This window comes from Microcaecilia unicolor, chromosome 11, assembly GCF_901765095.1.
Source record: "Microcaecilia unicolor chromosome 11, aMicUni1.1, whole genome shotgun sequence".
NCBI lineage: Eukaryota > Metazoa > Chordata > Amphibia > Gymnophiona > Siphonopidae > Microcaecilia > Microcaecilia unicolor.
The window spans coordinates 147,030,514-147,055,230 of record NC_044041.1 but is presented as its reverse complement, the minus strand read 5'-3'; the positions used below and the strand labels follow the sequence as shown (position 1 = coordinate 147,055,230).

Genomic DNA, 24,717 nt, shown 5'->3' with positions numbered 1-24,717 from the left:
GTATATACTATTGGGCTTATTTTCAAAAGAGAAGGACGCCCATCTTTCAACCATAAATCAGAAGATGGACATCCTTCTCCCAGGGTCATCCAAATAATCGAAAGCCGATTATGGACATCCCCTCCCCGGGAGCAGTTTTAGTGAGTGCAGTGTTACGTTTGTGGAGGAAACAGCGAGCCCTCCAAAACCCCAGAAACCCACTGTACCCACATCTAGGTGGCCCCCTTCACCCGTATGGACTGTGGTAGTGGTGTACAGTTGTGGGTAGTGGGTTTTGGGGGGGCTCAGCACACAAGGTAAGGGAGCTATGTACCTGGGAGCAATTTATGAAGTCCACTGCAGTGCCCCCTAGGGTGCCCAGTTGGTGTCCTGGCATGTCAGGAGGACCAGTGCACTACAAATGCTGGCTCCTCCCACGACCAAATGGCTTGCATTTGGTTGTTTCTGAGATGGATGTCCTTGGTTTCCATTATCGCTGAAAATCAGAAACGGCCAAATCTAGGGACGACCAAATTTAAGGATTTGGACGTCCCTGACGGTATTTTCGAAATGAAAGATGGACGTCCATCTTGTTTTGAAAATACGGGTTTCCCCGCCCCTGGATCGGGACATTTTGCGAGGATGTCCATATCAAAACATGGACGTCCCTTTCAAAATGCCCCTCTATGTAAACCACTTTGAATGTAGTTGCAAAAAACCACTTGATAGTTCAGTTCCCTCCCCCCCCTTTATAATATAGACCCCCCTACTTGCTGGTATGGAATACTATCCACTGGAGCAATAGATTTGTTCACCCATTTACAATTTAGCATCCATATTTATTACAGGAACGAGTTGCAAAGGCAGAAAACAGAGGGAGATGGCAGAGGGAAGCTGAGCAGCCTAGTAATTTTTTTGTATCCTTCATAGGAAATTTGAGAATATCTACGTTGGTTGGGGGCTAAAATATAATCCAGAGAACTATAGCCCACCACCACCACCTGTGGTAATGATGGAGTACCCAAGTGGTCCAGAAATCACAGAGATAAGTGACCCAACTGTAGAAGAGGAACAGGCACTGAAAGCTGCCCAAGAGGAAGCTCTAGAGGAAGAGGAGGAGGAGGAGGAAGAGGAAGAAGATGATGATGATTAAAAGCTAAACCTTTAAAACAACATTCAGACTCACAAATTATCACCATTAAAATTTGGTATTTCCCCATGTTATGAACTGTATAAATATATTTTTAAATATATGTCTTAATCTTAAGAAAACTCATTTTCTTGTTTTCCTAATACCTTTACAATAATGGGATCATTGGGTGTACCCCACTCGGGCAAGTCTTTAATTAGGTGGTTCCAATTATACACCCAGAGGGAGCTGATTCTGTAACAGAACCTGGATGACTAGGTTCCATTATAGAATACCAATATAAGCACTACTCATATTTATGCCAGTTAGACTACTTTGTTCAGCTTTAGCCAAAACCAAATTTGCAACCAAAATTCATTGCTCTGTTTGAACTGAAACAGACTGCTGTGGTCCCCTCCCCCCAAATAGGAGTATCCCTGCTCATGGGACCCCCCCCCCCCCCCCCCACATACACACACACACACACCAGTACCTCCCTCCCATTCACCTGTAGGACCCCCAGACCTACTTTATAATTGCTGGTGGTGTAACTGGGGCAGGAGCAATCCCCAGGCACTAGAGATCATGGCAGTCATTTCGACACCGGAGCCAGTGGAGATTACTCCTGCCCTGGCTATACCACTAGACCACGAGCAAATGTAAGGTAGGCTCAGAGGAGTGGGTGTACTCCTGTTTGAGGGAAAGAGCAAAGGAGCCACAGACACAGCACTAAGTTTTGGGTTCAATCTCAATCTGAGGCATTTAGAAACCACTCAATCCCAAAATCTGGTTCAGAGTGACTATTATTATAAAACATTTGTGTCCATCTTCTAAAATCCAGTAAGCAGGCACTTAACGGAAGGAAAAAACCCAATCTTATATTGTTGAAAAAGAAAGGATTTCTAATTAATTAATTAATGGTATATTATTCCAATGTTGATCAACTTGTAAAGAAAAGAACCCTCAAACGTTCTCTTAGAATGAACACCTTTACACGAGGATAATTTAAAAGCAAGCAATCCATAGATCAAAAGTTCTTATATGATGGAATAAATATCATTCTCCGAGGACAAGCAGGCTGCTTGTTCTCACGACTGGGTGACGTCCGCGGCAGCTCCCACCAACCGGAAGAAGCTTCGCGGGCGGTCCGCACGCAGGGCACGCCCACCGCACATGCGCGGCCGTCTTCCCGCCCGTGCGCAACCGTTCCCGCCAGTCTTTTCTTTTCCGCGCTGGAGAGAGTCGTGCGTCGCCGCTCTCTCTTAGTCAGCCCCGGAAAACCGTCGCGTTGTTCGCGAATTCGCTAATTTTCTGTTTCTTGTCGCGCGCTCCAAACCTTTTTTTTCCTTTTAAAAAAAAAAAAAAAAAAAGAGAACGCGCTTAATTTTTCCCTCGTTTTCTAGCGGGGGCGTCACATTGCGGCCTTGTGGCCGCGCGGGTCGATTTATTTTTCGAGGTGTGATTTACCGCCACCATCGACGACTTTAACTTCGCCGACGCGATTTTTCCGTCGATGTCCTCGAAGGTCCCGAGTGGATTTAAGAAGTGTGGTCGGTGCGGCCGGCCTATCTCGCAGACCGACACCCACGCTTGGTGCCTCCAGTGCCTCGGGCCGGAGCACAATATCAAGTCGTGTTCTTTGTGTCTTGGTCTCCGGAAACAGACTCAGGTTGCGAGGCAAGTTCTTCGGGACCGTCTTTTTGGAACTTGCGCCGGCCCCTCGACGTCGACCTCGACGGCATCGGTATCGATGTCCGCGAAATCGGCACCGATGGCATCGACCCCAGGAGTACAGGTCCCGTCGGCCCTCCGCGTGGGCAATCGGCCCCGGTCACTCCCTCTGCTCATGGCCCTCGGGACCGAACCCTGTCCCACCCAGCCCCTCGAGACCGAGGGGGATCGACCTCCTCCTCCTCCGTTCCACCTGGCGCCGATGACGGGCACCGCAAAAAACAGAAAAAGCACCGTCATCGGTCCCCATCAGTGCGCCCGGCCCTCGGTGCCGGAGAGGAGTCGACGCCGAAGCGTCCACGTCGAGAGGAAAGGTCCCCCTCAGTAGTGGAGGTACCGACACGTCAGGGTCCCAGCACTTCGGTGCAGTCTCCTGGACCCGAGCAGCTTCCGGCACCGACGCCTCTACCGGCCCCCCCCGTCTTTCCCGACAGCGAGCCTGGACGAGTGCCTCCGAGCCATCCTTCCGGGGATCCTGGAAGGGCTGATGCGCCAGGCTGTGCCGGCGCCGGGGGTGCTTGCGTTGACTGTGGCGCCGAGGCCTTCGACACCGCTGCCGCTTGCGGCGCTGGTCTCGACCGCCACGCAGGTGGAGTCCCCGTCGATGGAGGGAGCTTCGTCCCCGCCGGCGCGGGAGTCCACCGCTCGACGACACCGAGGCCTCGGTGCCTCGACGTCGAGCCGGGCCCGGTTAAGGACTCAGCTACATGAGCTTATGTCCGATACCGAGGAAGAGGCCTCGTGGGGGGAAGAGGAGGACCCCAGATATTTCTCCTCAGAGGAGTCTGTGGGCCTTCCCTCTGACCCCACGCCTTCACCGGAGAGGAAGCTTTCGCCTCCTGAGAGCCTCTCCTTTGCCTCCTTTGTTAGGGATATGTCTATATGCATTCCCTTCCCCGTGGTCTCTGTGGACGAGCCGAGGGCTGAGATGCTCGAGGTCCTCGACTATCCATCACCACCTAGAGAGTCCTCCACGGTGCCGTTGCACAATGTCCTCAAAGAGACACTGCTTCGGAACTGGATGAGACCATTATCTAATCCCACCATTCCCAAGAAAGCAGAGTCCCAGTACAGAATCCACTCGGACCCAGAGTTAATGCGGCCCCAATTGCCCCATGACTCGGCGGTCGTGGATTCTGCTCTCAAGAGGGCACGGAGTTCGAGGGATACCGCCTCGGCGCCCCCGGGGCGGGAGTCTCGCACTCTGGACTCGTTTGGGAGGAAGGCCTACCAATCTTCCATGCTCGTGACCCGCATCCAATCTTACCAGCTCTACACAAGCATCCACATGCGGAACAATGTGAAGCAACTGGCGGACCTGGTTGCTAAGCTCCCGCCGGAGCAGTCCAGGCCTTATCAGGAGGTGGTCAGGCAGCTGAAGGCGTGCAGAAAGTTCCTGTCCAGGGGCATCTATGACACCTGTGACGTGGCATCTCGTGCTGCGGCCCAAGGTATAGTGACGCGCAGGCTCTCATGGCTGCGTGCCTCTGACCTGGACAACCGCACCCAGCAGAGACTGGCTGACGTCCCTTGCCGGGGGGATAATATTTTTGGCGAGAAGGTCGAGCAGCTGGTGGACCAACTGCATCAGCGGGAAACCGCCCTCGACAAGCTCTCCCACCGGGCGCCTTCAGCATCCACCTCAGCAGGTGGACGTTTTTCCCGGGCCCGGCAGGCTGCGCCCTATGCTTTTGCCAAGCGTAGGTACACCCAGCCGGCCCGAAGGCCTCGACAGGCACAGGGACAGCCCCAGCGCGCTCGTTGTCGTCAACAGCGTGCGCCTAAGCAGCCCCCTGCGCCTCCACAGCAAAAGCCGGGGACGGGCTTTTGACTGGATCCACGGGAACATAGCCGCCCTCAAAGTGTCCGTGCCGGACGATCTGCCGGTCGGAGGGAGGTTGAAATTTTTTCACCAAAGGTGGCCTCTCATAACCTCCGACCAGTGGGTTCTCCAAATAGTGCGGTGCGGATACGCCCTAAATTTGGGCTCCCTTCCACCAAATTGTCCTCCGGGAGCTCAATCCTTCAGCTCCCATCACAAGCAGGTACTTGCAGAGAAACTCTCCGCCCTTCTCAGCGCCACTGCGGTCGAGCCCGTACCACCCGGGCAGGAAGGGCAGGGATTCTATTCCAGGTACTTCCTTGTGGAAAAGAAAACAGGGGGGATGCGCCCCATCCTAGACCTGAGAGGCCTGAACAAATTCCTGGTCAAAGAAAAGTTCAGGATGCTTTCCTTGGGCACCCTTCTGCCAATGATTCAGAAAAACGATTGGCTATGTTCCCTGGATTTAAAGGACGCATACACTCACATCCCGATACTGCCAGCTCACAGACAGTATCTCAGATTCCGCCTGGGCGCACGGCACTTTCAGTATTGTGTGCTGCCCTTTGGGCTCGCCTCTGCCCCACGGGTGTTTACAAAGTGCCTCGTGGTGGTGGCGGCGTATCTATGCAAGCTGGGAGTGCATGTGTTCCCATATCTCGACGATTGGCTGGTCAAGAACACCTCGGAGGCAGGAGCCCTCCGGTCCATGCAGTGCACTACTCAACTCCTGGAGCTGCTGGGGTTTGTGATAAATTACCCAAAGTCCCATCTCCAGCCAACCCAGTCTCTGGAATTCATAGGAGCTCTGCTGGATACCCAGATGGTTCAGGCCTTCCTTCCCGAAGCGAGGGCCAACAACCTCCTGTCCCTGGCTTCGCAGACCAGAGTGTCTCAGCAGGTCACAGCTCGGCAGATGTTGAGACTTCTGGGTCATATGGCCTCCACAGTCCATGTGACTCCCATGGCTCGTCTTCACATGAGATCTGCTCAATGGACCCTAGCTTCCCAGTGGTTCCAAGCCACCGGGAATCTAGAAGATGTCATCTGCCTCTCCACCAGTTGCCGCACTTCACTGCTCTGGTGGACCATTCGGACCAATTTGACCCTGGGACGTCCATTCCAAATTCCACAGCCCACGAAAGTGCTGACGACGGATGCATCTCGCCTGGGGTGGGGAGCTCATGTCGATGGGCTCCACACCCAGGGTCTGTGGTCCCTCCAGGAAAAGGATCTGCAGACCAACCTCCTGGAGCTACGAGCGATCTGGAACGCACTGAAGGCTTTCAGAGATAGGCTGTCCTGCCAAATTATCCAAATTCGGACAGACAATCAGGTTGCAATGTATTACACCAACAAGCAGGGGGGCACCGGATCTCGCCCCTTGTGTCAGGAAGCCGTCGGGATGTGGCGTTGGGCTTGCCAATTTGGCATGCTCCTCCAAGCCACATACCTGGCAGGTGTAAACAACAGTCTGGCCGACAGACTGAGCAGAGTCATGCAACCGCACGAGTGGTCGCTCCATTCCAGAGTGGTACGCAAGATCTTCCGAGAGTGGGGCACCCCCTCGGTGGACCTTTTCGCCTCTCAGACCAACCACAAGCTGCCTCTGTTCTGTTCCAGACTTCAGGCACACGGCAGGCTAGCGTCGGATGCCTTTCTCCTTCATTGGGGGACCGGCCTCCTGTATGATTATCCTCCCATACCTTTGGTGGGGAAGACCTTACTGAAGCTCAAGCAAGACCACGGCACCATGATTCTGATAGCGCCTTTTTGGCCCCGTCAGATCTGGTTCCCTTTTCTTCTGGAGTTGTCCTCAGAAGAACCGTGGAGATTGGAGTGTTTTCTGACTCTCATTTCGTAGAACTACGGAGCGTTGCTGCACCCCAACCTTCAGTCTCTGGCTCTCACGGCCTGGATGTTGAGGGCGTAGACTTTGCTTTGTTGGGTCTGTCGGAGGGTGTCTCCCATGTCTTGCTTGCCTCTAGGAAGGATTCCACTAAAAAGAGTTACCTTTTCAAGTGGAGGAGGTTTGTCGTTTGGTGTGAGAGCAAGGCCCTAGAACCTCGTTCTTGCCCTGCACAGAACCTGCTTGAATACGTTCTGCACTTATCAGAGTCTGGCCTCAAGACCAAACCAGTAAGGAATCACCTTAGTGCGATTAGTGCTTACCATTATCGTGTGGAAGGTAAAGCCATCTCTGGAGAGCCTTTAGTCGTTCGATTCATGAGAGGCTTGCTTCTGTCAAAGCCCCCTATCAAGCCTCCTGCAGTGTCATGGGATCTCAACGTCGTCCTCACCCAGCTGATGAAACCTCCTTTTGAGCCACTGAATACCTGCCATCTGAAGTACTTGACCTGGAAGGTCATTTTCTTGGTGGCAGTTACTTCAGCTCGTAGGGTCAGTGAGCTTCAAGCCCTGGTAGCTCATGCTCCATATACCAAATTTCATCACAACAGAGTAGTGCTCCGCACCCACCCAAAGTTCCTGCCGAAGGTGGTGTCGGAGTTCCATCTTAACCAGTCAATTGTCTTGCCAACATTCTTTCCCAGGCCGCATACCCGCCCTGCTGAACGTCAGTTGCACACATTGGACTGCAAGAGAGCATTGGCCTTCTACTTGGAGCGGACACAACCCCACAGACAGTCCGCCCAATTGTTTGTTTCTTTCGACCCTAACAGGCTAGGTGTCGCTGTCGGGAAACGCACCATCTCCAATTGGCTAGCAGATTGCATTTCCTTCACTTACACCCAGGCTGGGCTGGCTCTTGAGGGTCATGTCACTGCTCATAGTGTTAGAGCCATGGCAGCGTCAGTGGCCCACTTGAAGTCAGGCACTATTGAAGAGATTTGCAAGGCTGCGACGTGGTCATCTGTCCACACATTTACATCGCATTACTGCCTCCAGCAGGATACCCGACGCGACAGTCGGTTCGGGCAGTCGGTGCTGCAGAATCTGTTTGGGGTGTAAATCCAACTCCACCCTCCAGGACCCGCTTTGATTCTGGTCAGGCTGCACTCTCAGTTAGTTGTTCTTCGTAGGTCAATTTTCTGTTGTATCCTCGCCGTTGCGAGGTTCAATTGACCTGGGTTCTTGTTTTGAGTGAGCCTGAGAGCTAGGGATACCCCAGTCGTGAGAACAAGCAGCCTGCTTGTCCTCGGAGAAAGTGAATGATACATACCTGTAGCAGGTGTTCTCCGAGGACAGCAGGCTGATTGTTCTCACCTACCCTCCCTCCTCCCCTTTGGAGTTGTGTTTTCATCATTTTTGCTTGTCATTCAACTGGCGGGAACGGTCGCTCACGGGCGGGAAGACGGCCGCGCATGCGCAGTGGGCGTGCCCTGCGTGCGGACCGCCAGCGAAGCTTCTTCAGGTTGGTGGGGGCTGCCGCGGACGTCACCCAGTCGTGAGAACAATCAGCCTGCTGTCCTCGGAGAACACCTGCTACAGGTATGTATCATTCACTAATTAGTCAGATACATAGGTGTTGAGCCATAAGTAATTTGAGAACACAGACATATTTATTTATTTATTTTAGAACATTTATACCCCGCTTTTTGCCACGTAAAGCAGCCCCACAGCGGCTTACAATGAACTAATAAAAGCAATTATAATGACAGTTGAGAGGGCAGAAGGGAAGGGTATATAAATACAGTATTTAAACAAATAAGCAGCAGGCAGGGAAAAGAAAACAAAAAGAAGAGAAAGCAAAGAGTAAAAAGTCCAGAATATACCATCACTTTATTGTGTGCCAAAAGGGGTCCTTTTACCAAGCTGCGGAAAAAAAGGCCCTGCGCTAGCGGCAGGGGCCATTTTTCCACATGCCAGGGCCCTTTTTACTACAGTGGGTAAAAAGCTCCCAGAAAAATGTGATAAGAGAACTTTTATTGCGTGGAACTGTGATAAGGGCTCCTGCAGTAACCTGGTGGTAACCGGGCAGCATGCGGTGATGCCCGATTACCACTGGGTTACTGCTGCGCAAGCCATTTCCGGGAGGTTTCTTTTTCCACCGGAAATGGCGTGCACTCAGAGTAGAACTACCGCTGGTGGCCATGGAACAGCAGCGGTAGTCCCAATTTAGCATTTGGTAAGCTCGCATTGGACTTACCGATGCTTTGTAAAAGACCCCCATTGTAATTTAAACACTATCCATGCTGTCTTTATAAGTGCATGGGTGATTTGATCAGATCTCTTCAGTTTAAATATCAGGCTAGCATCTATATTCTGAAATAGTTTAATTTTTTTTAAAAACAACTTTAATGATATTCCAGTATAAACAGAATTGCAATAATCTAGTTGTGCTAAAATCAAACTCTGTACTAAAAGGCCAAAGTGATCTTTTATAAAACACTGGCGGATTGATCTAAGTTATCCAAGTCTAAAACACTTTTCTTTTTTTTCTTTTTTTTTTTTTTTTACAAATTGTTCACCTGAGGTTCCATCGATAAAGACAAATCTAGATACCCAGTACTTTGGTAGTATGATTAACTGATAAATATTCATTTTATCCCAGTGGAATTTTATCTGGTGTAATCTTCTGATGGTTGCTAAACCATAGGACTTCACTTTTATTCATATTTAATTAATGTGATTTTGCCCAATATTTATTTTATTAATACAATTTTCTAATAGGTCTGATCCACTTAGGGTCCTATTTACTAAGGTGCGTTAGTGTTTTTAGCATCATATAGGCGCGTACAGAGATATTGTAGGCACGTACATGGTTAACATGCATTAAAAATGTTAATGCGCCTATAATGCTGCTTACATATCAAGTAGATCAATCCATAGACTGTTGGGTTGTGTCCATCTACCAGCAGGTGGAGATAAAGAGCAATCTTTTGCCTCTCTATATGTGGTCATGTGCTACCAGGAAATCCTCAGTATTCTCTCTATCTTGCAGGTGTGTGGTCACACGCAGCAGCTCTGGCTTGGTCTCCATGCCTATTTACTTAGGCTTTGTTGAGTACCTGGGGTTGAGGGCTCTTCGTGAGCAAGTACCAACCTGGTGGTGCCATGTCTCTCCTTTTCTCCTCCCTCCCGCTGGCTCCGTTAAAAAAAAAAAAAGAAAAACATAACAATCTTGAAGCAGAAAAGATTTTACTTGCAGCTGCTCACTGGTACACAATTCGTTGCAGCTCAGAGCAAGAAGCAGGTAATTTTACCTTTTCCTAGCGGGCAGGGGATTCCCCGAACGTTTCCCTCGTGGATCATGGTGTTAGATGGTAAGGGCGCGAAAAAGCGCTCCCCGGACCGCGATCGCGCGGCTAGTGGGGAGGCGCGGGGATCGGAGGCAGAGAAGCCCTTTTTGGGCGCCCTTCCGGACTTTGCTGATTTAGCCGGTTTTTCCTCCGCTGGGGCGTCGGCGGCCTTTCCTGCCTTAGGCGCCCATCCCCTGATGTCCGCCCTTCCGACGTCGGCATCCCATGCAGCTCGGACGGACTCTGGTATGGCCACCTTTGAGTTGGGCGGCGGTAAGAAGATGGTGAAGTTTAAGCGCCATGCTTCCCGTGCGCCGGTCGCCATTTTGGATGTGCAGCGCGCCTCTCCCCCGCCCTATGGAGTGGAGGTTGAGAGTTCCTCTAGGGCTGTGGCCCAGGTTGCAGAGGTGCACAAACAGGGGAGTTTCTCTCCCAAGTTTATTTTGTTGCTGCATCAGGCCTTTCAACTGCAAAACGCTGCTCCTGCTCCTTTGTCAGATATGGGGAAAGAGGCTTCCCTGATCGTGCCCTCGGGTGGATCTTCAGGTCTTGGGGGACTCTGTCTCCTCTGATGTAGATGAGGGCAGCGTTTCTGAGTTCTCCAAAAGGTCCCTTGGGGATTCTTTGGAAGAGGCTGATCCTCACCCTGATGGGGGAGATGACCCCTCTGCAGCGCGGCTTTTTCGCTCAGAGGACTTGCCTAACCTGTTAGTTCAGGCTATGAGCATGTTGAGTATTTCCTTTCTGGTGGAAGGCTCTCCTTCAGCCTCGGCGGGTCCCGCTATTATGTTGGGAACCAAGCGCCCTTCCAGGACCTTCCACATCCATGAAGCCATGAAAACTGTAATTTTGGCTCAATGGGATTCTCCTGAGGCGAGCCTCAAGGTAGCCAGGGCCATGACTCGTCTGTACCCTCTGCCAGAGGGTGAACAGGAGGCCTTGCGCTGGCCGGCAGTGGACTCTCTAATCACTGCTGTGACAAAAAAGATGGCTTTGCCGGTGGAAGGTGGCTCTGCCCTTAAGGATTCACAGGACAGGAAATTGGAAGCGGCCTTAAAGTTAGCCTTTGAAGCGGCCGCCTTGAGTTTGCAGGCCTCGGTTTGCGGCTCCTATGTGGTCAGGGCATGCCTGGCGGTGGTGCAGCGGGCCTCCCCCTCGGATCCTTCCTTGAGGGCGGATTGGCCGGTCCTGGAGTCGGGCTTGGCTTACTTGGCAGACTTGCTGTATGATGTTTTGAGAGCCTTGGCTAAAGGTATGGCTATGGCTTAAGCTGACCATGCCTCCAAATCCCGCTTAGCCAAGTTGCTTTTTAAGGGCAAGCTGCTCTTCGGGGATGAGCTGGACAAGATCGTGACGGATCTCGGCATTTCTAAAGGCAAGAGGTTGCCGGAGGTCAAGGCAAGGGCCAGCAGTGCTAGCCCTGGTTCCTCTAAGGGCTGTTTTCAAGAAGCCCGTCGGTATCGCCCGGGCAAGTCGGGCTCCTCCTCCTCCTTCAAGCAGAGGTTCTCCCCGAAGCAGCATTCCTTTCGCAGAGACCACCGCTCAGGAGGTTCTTCCTCCAGTCCTCCCCCAGGGTGTTGTACCCAATGACGGGGCCCTGGTCCATGGCCCAGAGCAGATAGGAGGAAGGCTGTCCTCTTTTCTGGGCGAGTGGACCAGGGTAACTTCAGATGCTTGGGTTCTAGAAGTCATCAGAGACAGCTACAAGTTGGAGTTCTGCAGGCCCCTGAGAGTCGGGTTCTTGAACTCTCCCTGCAAGTCTCCCCTCAAAGTGGCAGCAGTTCAGCAGACTCTGGACAACTTGCTCCGCCTTGGGGTGGTGGTTCCACTGCCCATAGAGCAGCGTGGCACAGGACGTTACTCCATTTACTTTGTGGTGCCAAAGAAAGGAGGCTCTTCTCGGCCTATTCTCGACCTCAAGGGAGTCAATCGGGCCTTGCAAATACGGCATTTCCGTATGGAGAGTCTCCACTCTGTGATTGCTGCGGTACAAGAAGGAGAATTCCTGTCATCCTTGGACATCAAGGAAGCTTATCTGCACATTCCCATCTGGCTGCCTCATCAGCGCTTCCTGTGCTTTGCAGTGCTGGGCCGGCACTTCCAGTTCAGAGCCCTCCCGTTCGGGTTGGCTACGGCTCCGCGGACCTTCTCCAAAGTGATGGTGGTCATTGCAGCTTATCTCCGCAAGGAAGGAGTGCAAGTCCATCCCTACCTGGACGACTGGCTGATTCGAGCTCCCTCCTTTGCGGAGTGTGGGAGAGCGACGGACAGGGTCATTGCTCTTCTGAGCTCCCTGGGATGGATCATCAACCGGGAGAAAAGTCAGCTGAGCCCAACTCAGTCCCTGGAGTATCTGGGTGTTCAGTTCCACACCCAAGTGGGCAGAGTGTTCCTGCCGGACAACCGGAGCCTCAAGCTTCAGGCCCAGGTGGGCCTGTTCCTAGCCTCCTCAGCTCCTCGGGCTTGGGATTATGTGCAACTGTTGGGTTCCATGACGGCCACGATGGAGGTAGTGCCCTGGGCTAGGGCCCATATGAGGCCACTACAGCACTCTCTTCTGTGGCGCTGGACTCCGGTTTTGGAGGATTACGCAGTCCGCCTTCCCCTGGACCTGGCGGTGAGAAGTTGGTGGCTGATGTCAGACAAGTTGTCAGCCGGTATGCCTCTCACATCCCCAGAGTGGACTGTCGTTACGACGGACGCCTGCTTGACGGGCTGGGGAGCCCACTGCCTGGGAAGGACAGCGCAGTGGATATGGTCGCCAGCGGAGGCGAAGTGGTCCATCAACCTCTTGGAACTTCGAGCCATTCAGTTGGCACTTCAAGCGTTTCTTCAGGTACTGATACTGAGGCCAGTTCGAATCCTGTCAGACAATGCCACGGCCGTGGCCTATGTCAATCACCAGGGAGATACCAGGAGCTCCCCCCTAGCCAGGGAGGCCATGAAGTTATGCCAGTGGGCAGAGGCGAATCTGGAACAGCTGTCAGCGGCTCACATTGCAGGAGTCCTGAATGTCGAGGCGGACTTTCTCAGTCGCCATACCTTGGATCCCGGAGAGTGGCAACTGTCTGCTCGGGTGTTCTTGGAGATCACGAAGCGCTGGGTCATGCCAACCTTGGATCGGATGGCGACCTCGGCCAATTGCCAGGTGCCGCGGTTCTTCAGCAGAGGACGGGACCCTCGATCTCTGGGGGTCGATGTTCTTCTCCAGCAGTGGCCGGAACAGGAGCTTCTCTATGTGTTCCCGCCTTGGCCTATGCTGGGCAGAATTCTCGGCCGGGTGGCGAAACACCCAGGCCGGGTGGTCCTGGTGGGACCTGACTGGCCCAGACGCCCTTGGTATGCGGACCTGATCCGGCTTTCCGTAGACAGTTCTCTGCGGCTTCCAGCGGAGTGGGGCCTCTTACATCAGGGTCCCGTGGTGATGGAGGATCCCTCCCCTTTTGGTCTTACGGCCTAGCTCTTGAGCGGGAGCAGCTGAAGAAGAAGGGCTTCTCGGACAAGGTCATCGCCACTATGCTGAGAGCACGGAAGCGCTCTACTTCTACTACGTACGCCAGGGTATGGCGTATCTTTGTAACATGGTGCGAGGCAGGATCCCTGTCGCCCTTCACTGCGACAATTGCTTCAGTGTTGGCGTTCCTGCAAGAAGGTCTGGGGAAAGGCCTGTCGCTCAGCTCTTTTAAGGTCCAGGTAGCGGCTCTAGCTTGCTTCAGGAGTCGCCTGAAGGGTGCTTCCCTGGCTTCTCAGCCAGATGTGGTGCGTTTTCTCAAGGGGGTTAATGACCTACGCCCTCCTCTGCACTCGATAGTGCTTACATGGAATCTCAATCTGGTGCTGCGGGCCTTGCAGAAGCCGCCCTTTGAGCCATTATCGTGGCTGTCTCTGAAGGACCTGACGTTGAAAGTGGTCTTTTTTGTGGCAATCGCTTCAGCCAGGAGGGTTTCCGAGCTCCAGGCGCTCTCGTGTAGAGAGCCGTTCCTGCGGTTCACGGAGGCAGGAGTGTCTATTCGCCCAGTGCCTTCCTTCCTGCCCAAGATTGTTTCTCACTTCCATGTGAATCAGCAGCTTTGTCTACCCTCCTTCCGTAGGGAGGATTATCCACAGGAGTATCGTGCTCTCAGATGCCTGGATGTTAGACGAGTTATCATCAGATACTTGGACGTGACCAACGATTTCCGGAAGTCGGATCACCTGTTCGTGCTGTTCGCGGGCCCCCGTAGGGGTCTGCAGGCATCTAAACCTACCGTGGCACGTTGGGTCAAGGAAACGATTGCGGCGGCTTATGTGGCCGCAGGGAAGGTGCCGCCTATCTCATGAAATGAGATTGAAGGGGGGCAGACTCAGGAAAGATGTCAGGATGTATTTTTTCACAGAGAGGGTGGTGGACGCTTGGAATGCCCTCCCGCGGGAGGTGGTGGAGATGAAAACGGTAACGGAATTCAAACATGAGTGGGATATGCATAAAGGAATCCTGTGCAGAAGGAATGGATCCTCAGAAGCTTAGCTGAAATTGGGTGGCGGAGCAGATGGGGGGAAGAGGGGTTGGTGGTTGGGAGGCTAGGATAGGGGAGGGCAGACTTATACGGTCTGTACCAGAGCCGGTGATGGGAGGAGGGACAGGTGGTTGGGAGGCGGGAAATACTGCTGGGCAGACTTATACGGTCTGGGCCCTGAAAAAGACAGGTACAAATTCAAGGTAAGGTATATACATATGAGTTTATCTTGGGCAGACTGGATGGACCGTGCAGGTCTTTTTCTGCCGTCATCTACTATGTTACTATGTTATTCTACTAGAGCACAGGCGGCATCGATGGCAGAGTCCAGGTCCATTTCCTTGGAGGAGATTTGCAGATCGGCGACTTGGGCGTCGGCTCATACCTTCTCACGGCATTATCGCTTGGACGTGGCAGCACAGGCCGAGGCCCAGTTTGGAGTTTCAGTGTTGCATTCTGGGATTTCCATGTCCCACCCTGGGTGAATACTGCTTGGGTACATCCCACCAGTCTATGGATTGATCTGCTTGATGATACAGAAGGTAAAATTATGTATCATACCTGATAATTTTCTTTCCATTAATCATAGCAGATCAATCCATAGTCCCTCCCAGATATCTGTACTGTTTGTTCTAGTTCAGTTATATTTCAGGTTCAAGTTTAGACTTCAGTTCCTGTTCAGGAGGACTTCGAGTTCAAGTTCTTCCACTTGGATTTCCCTGGAGTTGGGACGACTTTGTGTTACAATGAGCTGTTGCTTCTTTCCCCCCGTTTCGACGGTGGTTGGATTCATAACTAAATTATGCCAGTGCTCCCTCCCGCTTCGTGCGGTAGTAGGGTAGCTTTGTTTCCCTCTCGCTTTGACGGTGATGGGTTAAGCCAGCTCCTCCCGCGGTTGCGGTAACAGGACATGCCAGTTCCCCTGCGTCAGCGGGTGTGGGTGCCCCCCCCCCCCCCGCTTCGGCAGTGGTTGGGTGGCGGAGTGGCCCTTTGTGGGTGTAATTCTCTATGGTTGGTGATTCCTGCGGATGGAGCTTTGATATCGACTATACTGAGGAATTCCTGGTAGCACATGACCACATATAGAGAGGCAAAAGATTGCACTCTATCTCCACCTGCTAGTAGATGGACACAACCCACCAGTCTATGGATTGATCTGCTATGATTAATGGAAAGAAAATTATCAGGTATGATACATAATTTTACCTTAGTAAACAGGGCCCTTAGGGTGGGTACCAGTACAAAGGTCTTGTCTGCATATGAGTACAGGATTTCTGCATATGAGTACAGGTGAATTTGGAGAATGCCAAGGGACCCCACAAGGTGGTAACTAGGAGTGAGATTATTCTCCTTTCTTTTTTCACCATATAATGTCTGTTAGTCAAAAATTTAAGAAACCGCGCGTAAACTGGGCCAATAATGCCTAACTTACTCAATTTAGTCAAAAGGATTAAATGATCAACTGAGTAACTTCAGATGTCAAAGTTAGCAAAAGTGTTCCCATACTGTGTAACCTTCTAAACAGAAATTGTAACCAGTGTAATACATTATAATCATCAACAAATCTTGACAATTATAAGCTAACTATAGTCTCTATTAGTTTTGTAAGTAAAGGAGTGCTGGTTACTGGTCTAAAATCACTGGTCAGTGACAGATCTAAATTTTTTCTAAAGGGAAGAGGTGTCAGTATAATCTTATCCATAGATGGAAAAAATAACCAGCTTTTAAAATTCAACTTGCAAAGAACACTGGCCAACCTATAATTTCCTGAGGTGGATCATGTCAGTGGCGTACCTAGGGTAGTTGACACCCGGGGCTGGTCATTTTTTAACACCCCCCCCCTCTCCAAAATCTAGTACTAGGCATGCCGAGAATACAAAACACTCAGGACCTATAGAGCAATTCTAGCAGGGCCGTGCCTAGGGTCTCTGGCGCCCCCCTGCAGACTATCAGTTGGCGCCCCCCCCCCCCCCCCCCCCCCGGTGAAAATGATCGCTCACCACTTGCTACACTGACAGGAATTGTCAGCAATATTCTTAGAAACAAATTGCTATACATTGCAAAATAAGATAGCAGATGTAAATTCTCAAAGTAGACATATTCCAAACGCTAAAATGAAAATAAAATGATTTTTTTCTACCTTTGTTGTCTGGTGACTTTCTTTTTCCGATCATGCTGGCCCAGTATCTGAGTCTGCTGCTATCTGTCCTCTTAACTCCATTTCCAGGGCTTCCTTTCCATTTATTTCTTTACTTTCCTCCTTTCTTCTTCATTTCTTGCTCTAGATCCATTTCCAGCAATTTCTTCTCTCTCCCTGGGTCCTGTCCTCCCATCCATGTCCATCCTTGTCCCTCTCTGCCCTTCCCTCCTCCATCCATAGCCAGCAATCCTCCTCTCTCCTCTCCCCTCCATTTCCAGCAAATTGTCCTCTCCCTGGGCCCCCATGTCCATCCTTGTCCCCCTCTGCCCTTCCCTCCTCCATCCATAGCCAGCAATCCTCCTCTCTCCCCTCCCCTCCATTTCCAGCAAATTGTCCTCTCCCTGGGCCCCCATGTCCATCCTTGTCCCTCTCTGCCCTTCCCTCCTCCATCCATAGCCAGCAATCCTCCTCCCCTCCCCTCCATTTCCAGCAATTTGTCCTCTCCTTGGGCCCCCATGTCCATCCTTGTCCCTCTCTGCCCTTCCCTCCTCCATCCATAGCCAGCAATCCTCCTCCCCCTCCCCTCCATTTCCAGCAATTTGTCCTCTCCTTGGGCCCCCATGTCCATCCTTGTCCCTCTCTGCCCTTCCCTCCTCCATCCATAGCCAGCAATCCTCCTCTCTCCCCTCCCCTCCATTTCCAGCAAATTGTCCTCTCCCTGGGCCCCCATGTCCATCCTTGTCCCTCTCTGCCCTTCCCTCCTCCATCCATAGCCAGCAATCCTCCTCCCCTCCCCTCCATTTTCAGCAATTTGTCCTCTCCTTGGGCCCCCATGTCCATCCTTGTCCCTCTCTGCCCTTCCCTCCTCCATCCATAGCCAGCAATCCTCCTCTCTCCCCTCCCCTCCATTTCCAGCAAATTGTCCTCTCCCTGGGCCCCCATGTCCATCCTTGTCCCCCTCTGCCCTTCCCTCCTCCATCCATAGCCAGCAATCCTCCTCTCTCCCCTCCCCTCCATTTCCAGCAAATTGTCCTCTCCCTGGGCCCCCATGTCCATCCTTGTCCCCCTCTTCCCTTCCCTCCTCCATCCATAGCCAGCAATCCTCCTCTCTCCCCTCCCCTCCATTTCCAGCAAATTGTCCTCTCCGTGGGCCCCCATGTCCATCCTTGTCCCTCTCTGCCCTTCCCTCCTCCATCCATAGCCAGCAATCCTCCTCTCTCCCCTCCCCTCCATTTCCAGCAAATTGTCCTCTCCCTGGGCCCCCATGTCCATCCTTGTCCCCCTCTGCCCTTCCCTCCTCCATCCATAGCCAGCAATCCTCCTCTCTCCCCTCCCCTCCATTTCCAGCAAATTGTCCTCTCCGTGGGCCCCCATGTCCATCCTTGTCCCCCTCTGCCCTTCCCTCCTCCATCCATAGCCAGCAATCCTCCTCTCTCCCCTCCCCTCCATTTCCAGCAAATTGTCCTCTCCGTGGGCCCCCATGTCCATCCTTGTCCCTCTCTGCCCTTCCCTCCTCCATCCATAGCCAGCAATCTTCCTCCCCTCCCCTCCATTTTCAGCAATTTGTCCTCTCCTTGGGCCCCCATGTCCATCCTTGTCCCTCTCTGCCCTTCCCTCCTCCATCCATAGCCAGCAATCCTCCTCTCTCCCCTCCCCTCCATTTCCAGCAAATTGTCCTCTCCCTGGGCCCCCATGTCCATCCTTGTCCCCCTCTGCCCTTCCCTCCTCCATCCATAGCCAGCAATCCTCCTCTCTCCCCTCCCCTCCATTTCCAGCAAATTGTCCTCTCCCTGGGCCCCCATGTCCATCCTTGTCCCCCTCTGCCCTTCCCTCCTCCATCCATAGCCAGCAATCCTCCTCTCTCCCCTCCCCTCCATTTCCAGCAAATTGTCCTCTCCGTGGGCCCCCATGTCCATCCTTGTCCCTCTCTGCCCTTCCCTCCTCCATCCATAGCCAGCAATCCTCCTCTCTCCCCTCCCCTCCATTTCCAGCAAATTGTCCTCTCCCTGGGCCCCCATGTCCATCCTTGTCCCCCTCTGCCCTTCCCTCCTCCATCCATAGCCAGCAATCCTCCTCTCTCCCCTCCCCTCCATTTCCAGCAAATTGTCCTCTCCGTGGGCCCCCATGTCCATCCTTGTCCCCCTCTGCCCTTCCCTCCTCCATCCATAGCCAGCAATCCTCCTCTCTCCCCTCCCCTCCATTTCCAGCAAATTGTCCTCTCCGTGGGCCCCCATGTCCATCCTTGTCCCTCTCTGCCCTTCCCTCCTCCATCCATAACCAGCAATCCTCCTCTCTCTCCCTTCCCCTCCATTTCCAGCAAATTGTCCTCTCCCTTCACGCGATTCGCGAACCGCTTAGCACTGCTTAAAAAAAAAATTACACATCAGCAGGAACAGGCTGCTTCAGCCAATCCCAGGGGCCTTCCTTCAGCGTGTTCCGCCCAAGGGCTGAAGGAAGGCTCCTGGGATTGGCTGAAGCAGCCTGTTCCTGCTGACGTGTAAATTTTTTTTTAAGCAGTGCTAAGCGGCAGCGCGGTTCGCAAATCGCGTGAAGGGGGGGTGGGACGACGCGACGGCAACGAAGAGGAGAAACAAGAGAAGTGCTGCGTGTGCCGGTAAGCTGCTCAAAGGCACAGGGGACGCCGTCAACACTGCCAGGTGGGGACCGGAGCCGGTTTTAAAGGTCATGGTTGGGCTGGGGAGGCTTAGCCTCCCCAAGCCTCTTATACGGGGCGCCTATGCCTCTGCTCTTTCCTCCGCACCCTGGGGCCTTTAAATCTTTTACTTCCGGTCGCAGCAGCGTCAGTGAAAGCGGAGCGCTGCCGACATCTCCCTTCGCGCTCTTGGTTCCCTCAGTGTCCGCCTTCTTCTAGAAGGCGGGACACTGAGGGAACCAATGAGTGCAAGGGAAGGGAGACGTCGGCAGCGCTTTCACTGACGCTGCTGCGACCAGGTAAAAGATTTAAAGGCCTCGGCGGCGCGGGGCGAGAGTAAGCACCGCGGCGGCGCCCTCCAGAGGTGGGCGCCCCCCTGCGGCGCTTACCCCGCTTACCGCATCGGCACGGCCCTGAATTCTAGCATACCATAAGCAGTAATTTCTACAAGTCACACAAGGAAAAGGAAAGCATCTTAAACACTACAGTGAGCACTAGAACATCAATTCACCTACTGTAAAACAAAACCAGGCAGAATAACACAGATTGTCCATCTTGCACAGTCAATGCCAACCGAAAGCCATGTCTTTTTCACAAACACAGATACACCCTAATCCACTATAGAATAAGCAATAATAAACTTTCTATTTAGACAAAAATTAAACTGAACCCCCAAGATGCCAGACTCTGCATACAATGCAACACCACAGAAACAGAAAATGTCCCCTAGTACTGTGCAAAACATAAAGACAGCAGATGTAAATTTGAAAAAACTAACAAGTACCAATCACCACTTTACAAATTAACAAATAGAAATAAAACAAATCTAGAAAATAAAATAATACCATTTTATTGGACTAATACATTTAGCTTTCAGAGGCCAAAACATCCTTCCTCAGGTCAATACAGTATAGTGTTGTTACAATATCCTATCCGGACCTGAGGAAGGGGGTTTTGTTCTCTGAAAGTTAGCCAAAATGTATTAAAATTAGTCCAATAAAAAGATGACCTTGTTTACATGTTCTATTATAAACATTAACACAGCTACAATACTACTTTATCCTAAAGCAAAAAAAATAAAAATATATATTTTATTTACAGTTTGTTGTCTCTGGTTTCTGCTTTCCTCATCTTTTCACTGTCTTCCTTCCATCCAGCATCTGTCTTTCTTCTCTCTCTGCCATCCAGTGTCTGCCCTCTCTGCTGTCCCCTCCATCCAATGTCTGCCCTCTCTCCCATCTACATCTGCCCTCTATCTCTGCCCCTTCCATCCACCATCTGCCCCTGTCTGCCCTCTCTCTCTCCCCCTTCCATTCACTCTCTGCCCTTTCTATCGCTTCCATCCACTGTCTGCCCTTTCTCTCTGTCCGCTCAATCCACCATTTGCCCTCCCTCTCCCATCCATCTAGGGTCTGCCCTCCCTCTCACTCCCCCTTCCATCCAGGATCTGTCCCCTCTCTGCCCCTTTTTTCCAGCCCCTAGTTCCAGCCCCACTATCCCACCAGTCCCCAGTTTCAGCCCCAGTCCTTGTCTCCCACCAGTCCCGAGCTTTAGCCCCCAGCCACTTCTCCCTGTCCCCTTTTTAGCCCCCAGTTTCAACCCCAGCCCTTTTCTGTCACCAGTCCTGAGCTTCAGCCCCAGCCACTTCTCCCTGTCTCCTTTTCAGCCCCCAGTCCCCACAATTTCAGCCCCTGCTGCCTTTCAGCCCCCGGTCCCAGTACTAGCCCCCTTATCCCACCTACCCTCCTTCAGCCCTCAGTTTCAGCCACCTTCATCCACATGCCTTGCCCCCCTTTTCAGCCCGACCCATTCTCCCACCTGACCCAGGCATGCCCCATTTTCCATCATGACCCCTTCTCAGACCCCAGTTCCAGCCCCCTTCTCCCATTTGAGAGCCCCCTCCTCCCATCTGAGAACCCTTTCCCTCCTCCCATCTGAGAACCCCTTCCCACCCCTTCTCCCATCTGAGAACCCCCAGAACACCCCTCTCCTCTCCCATTTGAGAACCTCCTCCCCACCCCAGTCCCCTTCTCCCATCTGGAAACTCCCTCCCCACTCCAGTCCCCTTCTCCCATCTGAAAACCCCCTCCCCATCTAAGAACCCCCAGAACACCCCTCTCCCATCTGAGAACCCCCTCCCCACCCCAGTCCCCTTCTCCCATCTGGAAACCCCCTCCCCATCTAAGAACCCCCAGAACACCCCTCTCCCATCTGAGAACCCCCTCCCCACCCCAGTCCCCTTCTCAGTCCCCTTCTCCCATATAAAACCCCCTCCCCATGTAAGAACCCCTACAACACCCCTCTCCCATCTGAGACCCCCCTCCCCACTCAGTCCCCTTCTCCCATATGAAAACCCCCTCCCCATGTGAGAACCCCCACAATACCTCTCTCCCATCTGAGGACCCCGACCCGACTCTCCTGCTCCCACCCTACCTTTAAAAAAAATTATTTTGAAGCGTCGTTGCAGGCAGCGCCTCGCGTCTGCCCTGCAGAAGTAAATCTCTTCGCTTCGAAGTTCGTCGTCGTCGGGCCTCACTATGTCCCGCCCTCCTCTGAGGAAACTTCCTATTTCCGCGAGGGCGGGACATAGTGAGGCCCGACGACGACGAACTTCGAAGCGAAGAGATTTACTTCTGCAGGGTAGACGCGAGACGCTGCCTGCAACGACACTTTAAAAAAAAATTTTTTAAATAGGGTGGGAGCAGCGGGAGCGAAGCGGATCACCCCCCCACCCACTGACACCCGGGGCGGACCGCCCCCACCGCCCCCCCCCCCTTGGTACGCCACTGGATCACGTAACAAGAAATCTGGGCAACAGTCCAGAATACAAGTTGACTTAGAGAGATTACAAAGTAACTGTTTAATCTCTCTATTAGTAATTTCATTAAACATAGCCCAATCTTGGATTCCTAGATTTCTGCCATTTTCTTTCTAGTTGTTGACATTCACATTTCTTTGACCGCAATTGAGGAAGATTTCCTATATATTATAGCAGACATTCAGGATAGAAAATGATACGGGGACGGGGACCCGCGGTAACCGCAGGGACAGGGACAGAGCTCGCGGGGACTGGGCAGGGACAGATCCTGCGGGGGTGGGGATGGGGACAAACTTTGTTCCCGTGTCATTTTCTACTTTGATGAACTGGATTGTTATTTATGTTTGAGTGATATCTACAACAATATTCTGATTTTTTAGAAAAACAAGCAAACATGCTGGCCGAACTGGATTGTTATTTATGTTTGAGTGATATCTACAACAACATTCTGATTTTTTAGAAAAGCAAGCAAACATGCTGGCCACAACTGGCAAAATTTGCATGGGGGATCCTGTACATCCTACTACCAGCACATCTAAGAAGACATCTTTTTTTGCATGAAGGACTGTGGAAGACAGGAGCGCTAGATTGAATCCTGAGATTGTTAATGACTTTTTATTCATTCACAGATTTAAAAAATCAAAACAGTGCTTCATAGGGCATATTTCTCCCCTCTACAGCATACAGAACGGGTTGTATTTTGTGCCCTGGACATTTTAACAGGAAGGATTAGGATTCCGTGGGGTAGTAGAAATCAGCTATTGTTGGGGTTGGAAGGGTAGAGAGTGATGGTGGGGAGAAGGGTTATTATAGCTGCTCGTTATTATTGTTTTCTGTTTGTAATTTATACACAGCAGTTGCACAGCATATTGTTCCTTTTTATAGTTTAATAAAAAGATTTAATTATAAAATCATAAGTGTTTGAGGCTTCTGCCGATGAGAACAGAACCCACGGGGACAGAACCTGCGGGTACGGGGCGGGGATAGAGACTGGGCCTGTGGGGATGGGGTGGGGACAGAGACAGAACCTATGGGGATGGGGACAAACTTTGTCTCCGTGTCATTCTCTAATTCAGGATCAGGGTTGTCAGATGACAAGGCCCCCCCCCCCAAAAAAAAAAAATATATATATATAATAATGATCTGACCATGAGACTGGACACCATATAAATTCAAAAGGTGTGTTCCATAGCATCCCCAGATCAATCCAGAGACTTGTGGGTTATGTCCCTCCTCTAGCAGGTTAGATTTGAGGGACTAATGGAAAGAAAATTGTCAGGTAAGACATAATTATACCTTATTCATCAAGAGATTAGAAGTATAAGCTACAAAATCTAATGAAGTACTCCTACCATGGGTAGGAGTGGTAGGAAATGTTACTATCTGTAAAGTACTTAGAAAAAGAATACAGATTAATTACATTAGGATCTAAAATATTTTCCAGATGTAAATTTAAATCACCTACAATAATAAGTCATGGAAACAGCACAGATGCATATAAAAGGATAATTCTGGTTCACAATTTAACCAGTTCCCTAGAGGTGTATAAATCAATAATATACCTGTATTTCTTGTTCACTCTGGTGTCCCCCAAGGCTCCATTCTTAACCACAGCTTTTTAACATTTTCTTGCCCCCACCTTCTCATGATCATTCAGGAGTTATGCTGATGACATCCAAATTTCTCACTTAATACCTGCCTCTCCCATGTCTCACTGTAGCTGAGGACCATTTACTGTTTCTTAGTGCCTCCAAGTATGAAGTCTTCCAGTTCCCCAATCTTCTTATCCCCTCTCCTCCCTGTCCTATCCTGAACAATGTTCCCCTTCCTTTTCAAGGCACTGTCAGAATTCTGGGTGTCATTTTTTACTCAAAGCTTACATTTCAAACCACAAATTGATACCGTTATATGCTACGCTTTCTTCATAATGTCCAACCTTCTCTCTCCCCCTCTCTCATCTGCACCCTCCTTACTGCTCTTGTCATATCCTATCTGGATTACTGTAATTCTCTCTATGCTGGTCTTTCACTCTACTTGCTCAAACACCTTCAACCTGTCCAATTGACTGCTGTCAAGCTCCTCCACCAAGTATACCAGTGGTTAGTGCAGCAGGCTTTGATCATGGCAACTTGGGTTCAATTCCCACTGCAGCTCCTTGTGACCTTGAGCAAGTCACTTAACCCTCCATTGCCCTAAATACAAAAAACTTAGATTGTGAGCCCCCTAGAGATAAAGTACCTGTATCAGGGGCAGACTGAGAGTGGTCTGGGCCCCCCCCCCACCTGGCTATTGGCCGACGCCCCCCTACCACCGCAGCCGATGCCCCCACCACCCACCATCCCAGTTCTTTCCTACTCGCTGTGCTGCTGCTACTGCCCTGCCCGCAGATGCAAATTTCAAAAACTGACATATTTCAATCACTATACTATAGGTTAACAAATACACATAAAAGAAAAAAAATGGAAAATATGATACCAATTTATTGGATCAAATATATTTTTCAGTTAGCTTTCAGAGGCCAAAACCTCTTTCTTCATGTCAGGACAGTATACTGCTATTAAGGTATTCTGTTCTGACATGAGAAAGGAAGGTTGGGTCTCTAAACATTAGTAAAAAATTGATTAAAATTAGTCCAATAAAATTATCATCTTATTTCCATTTTCTTTATTAACAAAGCTACCACACTACTTTATACTAAACTAAAAATAAAATTCATTTTTCCTACCTTTGTTGTCTGGCCGTTTACTT

The 24,717-nt window shown here is 51.3% G+C and overlaps 1 protein-coding gene across 2 annotated transcripts in view; it reads left to right on the top strand.

Moving 5' to 3' along the window:
• LOC115480781 (radial spoke head protein 6 homolog A-like) overlaps positions 1-22,464 on the top strand; it is a 356,366-nt gene extending 333,902 nt beyond the window's left edge. The window contains exons 6-7 of one of the 2 annotated variants that reach the window (XM_030219680.1): positions 910-1,187; positions 22,430-22,464. In XM_030219680.1, coding sequence (XP_030075540.1) covers positions 910-1,132 — 223 coding nt within the window. In that variant the 3' untranslated portion in view covers positions 1,133-1,187; positions 22,430-22,464. Of the gene's footprint in view, positions 1-909; positions 1,428-22,429 lie in introns of those variants that run through there. The other variant, XM_030219681.1, reaches the window with a different exon arrangement.
• The last annotated feature ends 2,253 nt before the right edge of the window (positions 22,465-24,717 follow it).